At 42.3% G+C, this 10,525-nt stretch overlaps 1 protein-coding gene and 1 pseudogene across 2 annotated transcripts; both read left to right on the forward strand.

Annotated features, from left to right (window-relative positions):
• The first annotated feature begins 2,736 nt into the window (after positions 1–2,736).
• LOC147338148 (uncharacterized) lies at positions 2,737–6,488 on the forward strand. Of its 2 annotated transcripts, none has more exons than XM_086258508.1 (2): positions 2,737–2,882; positions 3,308–6,488. In XM_086258508.1, the coding sequence occupies exon 2, from the start codon at positions 4,866–4,868 to the stop codon at positions 5,853–5,855; it is 990 nt and encodes a 329-aa protein (XP_086114634.1). In that variant the 5' UTR covers positions 2,737–2,882; positions 3,308–4,865; the 3' UTR covers positions 5,856–6,488. The 2 variants fall into 2 exon arrangements, with proteins under 2 accessions (XP_086114634.1, XP_086114644.1); XM_086258518.1 differs by having other exon boundaries at positions 3,317–6,488.
• Positions 6,150–9,777, forward strand: LOC147338149 (TBC1 domain family member 2A-like; annotated as a pseudogene).
• The last annotated feature ends 748 nt before the right edge of the window (positions 9,778–10,525 follow it).

Genomic DNA, 10,525 nt, shown 5'->3' on the forward strand with positions numbered 1-10,525 from the left:
AGTAGGTAGGTTTGCATGTGTAATTAGTGTGTTATTGCAGAAGAAGCTTAATGTGTAGTTTGCAAAAACAATGGGAAAAAAAGGTGGCCGAAGAAGAAAAGATAAATGTCCTTTTTTTTAAGTATTCCCTCGGCCGGTCGTTTGGCTTATGACATGTGGCGGGGACTCTGCTACAGAACTCCGCCAGTTCGAACCCCCCACGAACTCACTGCCACGGCCCTGCGCGGGGGGCGGGGAAACGCACTCGCATTTCCTTTTTGCTTTTTCCTGCTTGAGCCAAGTCCTCCGCCCGCTCTTCATCTCTCTCATTACCCCTTATTACCTTACACTCATGCCTTTGCCTTTCACCACTTCAAAACGAAGCCTACTTCAATATTACCTTCATACGCTCTCTTTGCTTTTGGCTTTCCTCATGCTGTGTACTCACCTTTGCTAAGTACATGTGAACAGATCTTGAATAAAAAAAACAAAACAAAACACACTTTTCTTTTCTGTTTTATTGAAAGCACTTTACAGAAAGTGTAATTGTTTGTGATGAAGAAAGAAGTAGGTAGGTTTCCATGTGTAATTAGTGTGTTATTGCAGAAGAAGCTTAATGTGTACTTTGGAAAAACGATGAGAAAAAAAGGTGGCCGAAGAAGAAATGACAAATGTCCTTTTTTTTCAAGCCTTCTCTCAGCCGGCAGTTTCACTGCCACGGCCCTCGCTTGGGGGGTGGGGAGACGTGCCCCCCAAGGAGACCTGCTAGATTGTTCAGAAGGTTGTTCTCATCCATCCAGATGGAGGATCACTAACAGGAGCGTGGAAGACTCCAGAATCCACTCTGGCTGGAATCCGGTGGATATGCAGTGTGTACAGGTACAGGACCATTTAAACGGACAGCATTTATAGAATGACTATTAAAAGTCAGCGAGTGTCAGTAATGTTAATGTGGTTATGTTAGTAATACACCGAGTGCTAATATAAGAGCTTTAAGATGCATTTGTAGATATTATTACGTGTTTTACCGTCTTTATGGTGCTAGCTTAAAGTTACGGTGTAAACGTTAGCTTATATTGGAGGAAAGCTGTTACTGGTTAAACGATGTTAGCACAGAAATATTAGCTTATGTCATGACTGATGAAGTTACTAGTTAATAAAGTTTTCAGTAAAGTGATTAATCGCAGCCACAGGTTGACAGCAAATATCTCGATTAGCTTCAGTGCATCTGTAATAAATATGTGCAAGTTTCAGTGCTTCGTTTAAACTGTATGATACTTATACTGACCCAGGGTCAGTGTAAAATACAATCCTAGCTGTGTGAACAAAGCCACTGTAAATTTAATCCTGCATGACAAACCTCAGGATGCAGGTTATTATTACTCTTTCCTGCTGGCACACCTGAGAGTCAGCTAGAAACTTATAGTGACGTGGACATCATGCAAAGACTGCCAGACTCTGTAATACTGCAAATGATCAGTGACTCAGGTTAACACTAAACTTCAAACGGTACCTCTGTGTGCTGAACATCTAGGATTGAGTCAGGCTGCATTGACTGTGGGACTTTAATGTGTTAAAAGCAGGTTGAAGACGGCTCAGAAACATTTGAAGATTAAAATTTAGCATTATGGCTGCTGGTGGTTTGTAATATCTACTCAGCTGTATTTTTGTTACTAATTTATGTTTGTTGTTGTTTAACACAGATTTCAGAAGAGCAAATATGCTTAATAGTTTAACTAGATTTCATTTGTCAGTGTTTGACTGCTGAGTCACCGGAAGAACTCATTTCATTCATTCTCCATATGATGTTAATTTACAGAAATGTTTCACAGGAACTGATTTCTCCCAAAGGTTGAACTAGTGTGTTTCCATAGATTACCTCTGTATGAATGTACTTCTTAAATGAAGGCAAGTGTTTGTCCTTTTTTGTTCCTCAGGTACAGTACGTGATATCAAGGGCAGGTGGTCAACACTGGGGACAAGAAGCAGACATACTTCCAAGAGGGAGCTGCAGTGAGGTCAGAGGTCAGAATCTGAAACAGCTCAGGTTTATATTTTAGAGGTTATAAAAAATCAAAATGTATTTATAAAGAAACCTTTAAATAATAGTCATAATTATGATTATTATAAGAAATATCAAACATTTAAGTGGATTTTCTGTTACACATATTGTGTTAGCCCTGCGATAAACTGGCAGCCTGTCTTTGTCCTGTATCAGCTGGGATAGGCTTCATCCTCCCGCAACCTTGAATTGGATACATTTTATTCCAATTATGTAATCTGATCATTTACAAACTCAAGGTATCTAATCAAAATGTAAGTAATAATTATAAAATGGGAAAGCAGAAATAAGTGTGACATAAATGTAAATGTGTGAGCTGACATAGAGCTACATGCAGTCTGAAAAACCTTTGTTGTCAAGTTTGCAGGTATATCAGCACGAGACATTCTTACATAGAAGAGACATTAAAGTCTCTAACTCAGTGAAGCATTATTGGTCCCGTCTGTTTGGATAAATATAGTAAGTTGATGTATGTCCATTTATTGACACATTTTCTTAAGTGCTTATCCAGTTCAGGATCACAGTGGAGCTGCAGCTGGATATGTTCACTAAATAAACCTTACAAAAGTTAACAATAAACCTGCATCCATGTACGTTGTTGTCCACAGGATGAGAAAATCAAACTGGAACACTGTGGAACATGTTAATAAATGTTTGTGTGTTTATGCCTGTGTCTTTCACAGGAGGCACTGGAAGGTTTCCCTAATAGTTCCTGGTGAATCAAAGCAGAACCATAAAGGTTGCTGGACTGCATGATGGCCTTACCCCTGAGCAGTCATCCTGTTAAAGGATGAACCAGTTAGAAGCTGTTTTCAAAGTAGCTGAGCAGATTTCATCTCAAGTAAGCGATTAACTGTTTGTTCATCTGTTCCGCCACTTAAAGAGCATTTAAGGACGTCTTTTGAGTGTCCAGTTGAATTAATTCTACTGGCTCTCATGGTCATTTGTTATTATAGTCATATTTTTCATGTTCATCCAGCTATTTAGTAAATTCTATCTATTTAGTAATATCCGTCAGCTATAAAATGTAATATAAATATAAAAATATCTAAATATCTCCTGCCCTTTATGTTTTAATGATGTAAGTCTGTTATCGTGTTACATTAGCATTCCTCACATATCAATGAGATGCTGTACAGTACAATCCTACTGACACAGCAGAGGGATAACGACAGCTATTCAACATCGTTACACGACACATTCGAGCTGCATGACGCAGACAAAGTGACTAAATCATCTTTTTGTGGTTTATTGTCTTCAAACCAGCAGACAAAGCCGATGGCAGAAGATGTCGGAGAAGAACTTCAGGCCGTGGACTGAAAAGGTATTTTTTTCTTGTTATCAAAAGACATTTGGAGTGGCAGCTTCTACAACTGGTTGTGCTAAAGTAAAGCTTACAGTCTAAGAAATCACAGTGTTGATATTCAGCACAAAGAGAAAAGCTCACTTGTTTGAATTTATTTACAATCATAGTTTTATAAATTCTGACTGTAAACAGCTTTTACAGCTTTGATATTGTTTGACACTCGATATCAGGTGATAGGGTTTAATTTAAAGGTTTCTGTGTCCCAATGAGCCATTTACACTGATCAGTGTCAGTTTAACTGTAACACATTCATTATTTAGATTCAACAAAGAAATAACTGAATGTAAAAAATGGCAGCCCTCAGGCAGGTTTATAGAGATACATGCATGCATTATGAAATTTATGTATCCCAGATAATTGTTATTCATCTAGTCATGGCAGACCTACCTCTTCCTCCCAAGTTAACTGCAACCCAAAATAACTAGTGGGGCTATTTACACACTCACAACCAGTGTGGGGTAAAAAGAGCCACCAAAAAACTGTCAGCCACAGATGTGCTAGAAGAGTTAGAAGCTCTACTTATGGAGAAACTTTCTAAGTCTAACAGGGGACAGGAACTCCTGCCCAAGTAACATGATATAAGCCCACATACAGCCCAGCCATAAAGTGAACCAAGTTAAAGACAGCATGGGACCAAATGCATGTAACCAGCCTGCACCCACCTGACATTTCTTCCTCCTGAATTAAATGAATGAAGGGATGAAAGTTAAATGACTACAAACCTAAAGCCACTAGTTCCCACACTGGAGCTCCCTGACACTGTGTGTTAACTGTATTTAGCTTGTATCAACAGTTGTAACAGGCTAAGCCACCTGAGACACTGCATTGAATTTGTTCCTGTCTTACTGGTTTCAGCTGACTGGTTTCAACTCAGATATTCTGCTTTTTCCTTTCAGTAGATCAAAGCAGCTCGTGCTCCTTCTGCTTCCAATTTAGAAGAAGAAGAAGAAGCAGGCGAAGGCTTCAGCGAAGTGGCGTTCATGGTCTCAGTGAACAGTCACGGTCACACACTGCATGTGGTTTTAAAAGCAACATGTCTGTTCACCACAACAATGGAGATGTGTAATATTAGTGCAGCTATGGTTTGTTCTTGAACATCAGTTCTGTTTTCCACTTTGATCACTCAGACCAAAAAAGTGTTGTTTTCAGATTCTTTCTTTTAAATCTATAAAGCACCTGTTCATTTTTTTTATTACAATTAGTTTCACATAAATGTTAGTGTTTCCTTTTATGATCTTTTAATGCTTACACTACACTGTACATGAAATCAAACCTAATAATGAGGCAGATAACATTCCTGTTACGATCCAGACTAGTGGTCTTACTGGGGCCGGTGAACAGGACTGTAAGCTTGCCATTGTGCCAGTTAAAGTAAAATCAAAGAGAGGTCAAAGAATAGTGGAAACGTATGCCTTTCTGGACCAAGGGAGTTCAGCATCCTTTTGTACAGCGGGTCTTATGGACAAGCTGAATATTGCTGGGAGGAGGACAAAGATTCTCCTGCGCACCATGGGACAGGAGAAAGTGGTGGACAGTTTCATTGTACCTGAACTTGAAGTTGCTGGATTGGACAGTGACATGTACTGTGATATGCCTAACCTCTTCACTCAGCATAAAATGCCTGTAGATATTGGTAACATCTCAAATCAACAGGACCTGGTTGACTGGCCACATTTGAAGCATGTTCATTTGCCAGAAATTAAGGCCAATGTTGAGCTTTTGATTGGCATGAATATGCCCAGAGCTCTAGAACCTTTGGAGGTCATCCGGAGTGTAGGTGATGGACCCTTTGCCATTAGGACTGTGCTCGGCTGGACTGTGAATGGGCCACTTAATCAAGAATGCTGTGGAAGGCCAGGATGTTTGGCAACAGTTACCGCCAACAGAGTTTCTGCTGTCACACTGGACAAGCTATGGAAACAGCAGTTCAAGATGGATTTTCCTGAGAGCAGCAATGATGAACAGATGGGGCTGTCAAAGGAAGACTTGAAGTTCCTGGAATTGGCCAGCAAGATGGTGACTTTGGGGGATTGGCACTACAGCATTGCCCTGCCACTAAAAGACCGAGACATAAGAATGCCTGACAACTGTGCAATTGAGCAACGAGCCTTAGGTTTGAAGAAAAGGTTCATCAGAGATAAAGACTTTCATAAAGACTACACTGCCTTCATGACAGATCTTATATCTAGAGGATATGCAAAGAGAGTCCCAGTCACAGAATTAGAGCGCCAGAAATGGGGAAGGATTAAACGTAACTTTGTTCCTGGAGATGTGGTCCTTATAGTGGATGATTCTGCACCTCGTGGTTCTTGGCTCATTGGGAGAGTCACCGGAGCTGCACCAGATGAAAGGGGGCTTGTGCGTCAGGTCTGGATTAAGACCCCAACCAGCCATGTGTGCAGACCCATCACAAAGATATGCCTTCTTCAGGAGGCCTCTGACCCATGACTATGACATTTTTGACACAGTGTGACATAACTAACTTTGAATTGACTTTAATGTTATGAGATGTACATCAGACTGACTATATTTAGGCTAAGTGCTGGTAACCTCTGGCCTATGACTGACTGACCATGTGCAGACAGAAGAAAAGAAGAGAAGACATGAGAAAATAACTTTGGTGGACTTTTGAGTATGTTATGTTGTCTCACTGGGTGTCTGTGATATGATGAAGTGTGTGTTGTGAGTTATGGTGTTGGATGTGTAATTATTACTGTAAAAATGTAATAATTAGGGGCCGGAATGTTGTGGATAGGCGTAGCTTTGGGTCACGTGGTGTCAGTAATAGTGATTGCTATATCACCTGTTCACGGCCCGAGGGAAATTTTGTGAATGAGTGGGTGATGGGGGAAGTCGACTTTTGCTGACCGCTCAAGCGTCCCAAGGCGTTCCCAGGCCAGCCGAGAGATATAATCTCTCCAGCGTGTCCTGGGTCTGCCCCGGGGCCTGCTCCCGGTGGGACATGCCTGGAACACCTCACCCAGGAGGCGCCCAGGGGGCATCCTTGTCAGATGCCCGAACCACCTCAGCTGGCTCCTTTCGATGTGGAGCAGCAGCTGCTCTACTCTGAGCCCCTCCCGGACGGCCGAACTTCCCACCCTATCTCTAAGGGAGAGGCCAGCCACCCTTCGGAGGAAGCTCATTTCTGCCGCTTGTATACGCGATCTCGTTCTTTCGGTCACTACCCACAGCTCGTGGCCATAGGTGAGGGTAGGGATTGTAACATTGTAAACATAATACAATTTTACATTATGTTACTGTCGGAGTCGGACGGTGCCCCGACCGGTCGACCTGTGTGTGTGTGTTTTTTTGTTCTCCTCTCTCGCTCCGCTTTTTCTCCGCTGCGATTGTTACCTCCGACCCGTAAGTGCTGCCACTCTGAGCTGCCTAATAAGCCTGGACGCGATCGAGACGGAGAGACGGAAGGGGACACTTCACTGATTCTAGGGAGTTTTGTGGACACACGAGGGGAGACGGGGAGAGGAGCACTGAAGGGACTTGCACTGTGGATAACTGTGGATTGATTTTGGCTTCACTGTAAATAAAGACACTGTTCAACTTAAACGAGAGGTCCGCGTCTAGGTTCGCTAACTCACCACCCTTAACAGCTACAATTTAACATCATGTAAAATTGTAACATCATGTTTACAATGTTACAATTTGTAAATTGTAACATTGTAAACATAATGTTACAATTTTATATGATGTTAAACTGTAACATAATGTAAAATTGTAACATTATGTTTACAATGTTACAATTTTACATTATGTTAAATTGTTACATAATGTAAAATTGTAACATTATGTTTACAATGTTACAATTTGTAAATTGTAACATTGTAAACATAATGTTACAATTTTATATGATGTTAAACTGTAACATAATGTAAAATTGTAACATTATGTTTACAATGTTACAATTTGTAAATTGTAACATTGTAAACATAATGTTACAATTTTATATGATGTTAAACTGTAACATAATGTAAAATTGTAACATTATGTTTACAATGTTACAATTTTACATTATGTTAAATTGTAACATAATGCTTAACAGATAATGGTTATCCTCTTTTTATATCATACATCATTGTCTCTGTAGGAGGGTCTGGAGCACCCCCTGCTGAGCCGCTGGGCTCAGTACCTTGCAGGCAGGTCCGACGATGACTTCATCATCTCACCTGAGCTCAAAATTCTGGTGCGTGAAGGCGTCCCTCGGGAGTATCGGCAGAGAGTGTGGCGCTGTTTGGTCCGAGCCAGAACTTTGACAAGCCAAGAGTGCCACACGCAACGCTATCAGCAGGTACAGCTGTAGAGAGAGAGAGTGCTTTATCCGCACCTGAGCACAGGTGGCTCCTCCTTCTTCCTGTCGGGAATGCTGGCGAGCACTCAGTAATCCTGTTCTGTTTCCAGCTGTGTGAGAAGAGTCGGACAGCTCCTAATCCTGCCTCCAGGCAGATCCAGCTGGACCTTCACCGAACCCTGACGACCAATCAGCACTTCTCCTCGCCGTCCAGCCCCGCCCTCCAGCCCTGCCCTCCAGCAGCTCCGCCGCATCCTTCTGGCCTTCTCCGGGCATAACCCTGCCATTGGCTACTGCCAGGTACTCAACAGGTCAGAACAAAAGTATAAATTTTATCTCTGAGTTCTTATGTGGACCCACCTTCCAGGCAGAACCTCACCTTCCATGAATGTCCACAGGTTAGCGGCCCTCGCTCTGTTGGTCCTCCAAAGTGACGAAGACGCCTTCTGGTGTCTGGTGGCAGTGGTGGAAGCCATCATGCCTCAGGACTACTACACCAAGAATCTGGTTGGCCTCTCAGGTCAGCAGACACACTCACCTGCTTGCCTGCTGTGATCTGTTTTAGTGATCAGTGAGGCTGATCTCTGTGAGTCTTTGTGCTCAGGCGGACCAGCGCGTGCTGAAGGACTTCATGGCGGAGAAGCTTCCTCGCCTGGCATCTCACTTTGAGGATCACAACATTGACGTCTCTCTGGTCACCTTCAACTGGTTCCTGGTGGTTTTTGTGGAGAGTCTGCCCAGCGACATCCTGATGCCTCTGTGGGACGCCTTCCTGTATGAGGGTACCAAGGTACCATACACCCGAACACACCATGACAGAAATGCAGACAACACTTGAATGCACCACAGTAGTGTCCATGGAAACAAAAATGATTTTGTTTTCACCTTTAGATGTCTTTATTTACATTTTAGGAGTAATAAGACATTGTTTACTAAGCATGGGGAACTGTCATGTGACATGAAATAGGAGTGGGAAAGCAGATCATTCTAGTAACGACCTCACAGTCTACCACAAGCAGCGTAAATCCAGACGATGAGCGGGACAATGGCTTTGGGCTTGTTTCTGCAATGTGACAAATGCAGCACAGCTTTTACATCGTTTGTCTCAGGAAATAAAATCACAGTTCAGACACAGAAATATATACCACACAGGGATAAATGCTGACAACAGCTTCAGCTACGTAGATCCAACCCAAAAGTTTAATTTAAACTTAAAGCTCAACTACCAAGTAAGTTAATATTATCTGGCAACTGAGGAACCAAGTGGCTTATTGGAAATCGATCAGAGCTGTAATGAGTAAAGGGCCCAACTGCACCACAACTGAAAGAGTAATTTTATGACTCACCTCCTCAAAGTTTCCAATTAATTGTGTGGCGTGAGTGTCCTGTTATGAAATGCGTGTCTGTGCTGCAGGTGATCTTCAGATACACTCTGGCTCTGTTCAAATACAAAGAGGACGACATCCTGAAGATTCACGACAGCGTGGAGATCTACCAGTACCTACGCTTCTTCACAAAGACCGTCTCCAATGCCAGGTACGCACTCGCCTCCACCCGCCTTAATCTACGAGCTGTTACACTCTCAGAAGTGTAGCGGATGTAGCTGTTGAATCTTTGAGCTTCAAACCCTTTTTACTGAAATTTTGTGAGAAGTTTAAATTTCCCTGATCACAGTAACAACGATTTAAAGATTTTTAAGTATCTGCAGCTCTCGGATACATGTGGTCCAGTCAGTCCAGTATTTCCTGCTCAAACTGCAGTACCTGAAGTATCAAGCAGCATAAAACAGAAACACTCAAGCTGATCAGTTTCCAGTTCCTCTGTGTTGGTGATCGAGTCCTTTCCACCTGCGTGTGTCCATGCAGGAAGCTGACCAGCATCGCCTTCAACGACATGAACCCATTCCCCAGCCGGCTGCTGAGGAACCGGCGAGTGCTCCACCTGGAGCGCCTGCAGGCGGAGCTGCGTGAGCTGGAGGAGCAGCACAAGGAGTTCATCACCGAGAGCGTCGTACGGAAAGACAAAGAGCTCGACGTCATGGTGAGCGAGGACGACGAGGACCTCTGATCACACGGGACGCTTCAGCTGCTCACTTCGAGACGACGATGAGTTTTCCATGAGTTCAAGAGAATTTTACTAAACCGGCTGTTAACTGGTTTCCTTCACACCAAACACAGGATTGTGTCAGGTTCACCATCTCTACTAACACTACAAGGAAACAGACGCATACAGATTTAACTGCATCACATCTCTGAAACAAGCTTGCAGTAAACAAATGTGTACTGTGTTCACGTGTGTAATAAGTCAGGCTGCAGAAATGTGCAGATGTATTTCAGTGAATTCATTTGGATTAATATGTGATAGCTTATTTATTTCATTGCATCTTTTGCTTTATACCTAAAAATGCGTGACATTTCTAAATGTAGTCACATCCCTATGAAACATGGTTGATTATCACCTGTAGTCACAGCTGGTGATAAAGTAATTAAATGTCCAGCTATTCAAAAATAGGGCATTCTGCACAATGAGTACTTTTTGGTACTTGAAGTATATTTTGATGCTGATGCTTCAGGGCATTGTGCTGCATTGTCGAAGCTCTCTGGGCTTCCGGTTAGAACGACCTCACAGTGTTTTATTTTGATCTGGTGTAAAGTGCACTGTGCAGAAATGACAGCATGATAGTCACATGATAAAACTGACTTTTCTTTTTTTTTTTAATTTTACTGGGTGTGCATCTTGTTCAAATGTCTTTTTCAGCATTTGTACATAAATATTCTGTATATAAATATTTGATTTTCATTTATTTTACAGAGTC

The sequence above is a fragment of the Aulonocara sp. 'chitande type north' Nkhata Bay genome, linkage group LG2 (assembly GCF_057382095.1).
Source record: "Aulonocara sp. 'chitande type north' Nkhata Bay isolate Kocher_YH1m ecotype deep benthic linkage group LG2, A_spYH_male_GT1.1, whole genome shotgun sequence".
NCBI classification, from domain to species: domain Eukaryota; kingdom Metazoa; phylum Chordata; class Actinopteri; order Cichliformes; family Cichlidae; genus Aulonocara; species Aulonocara sp. 'chitande type north' Nkhata Bay.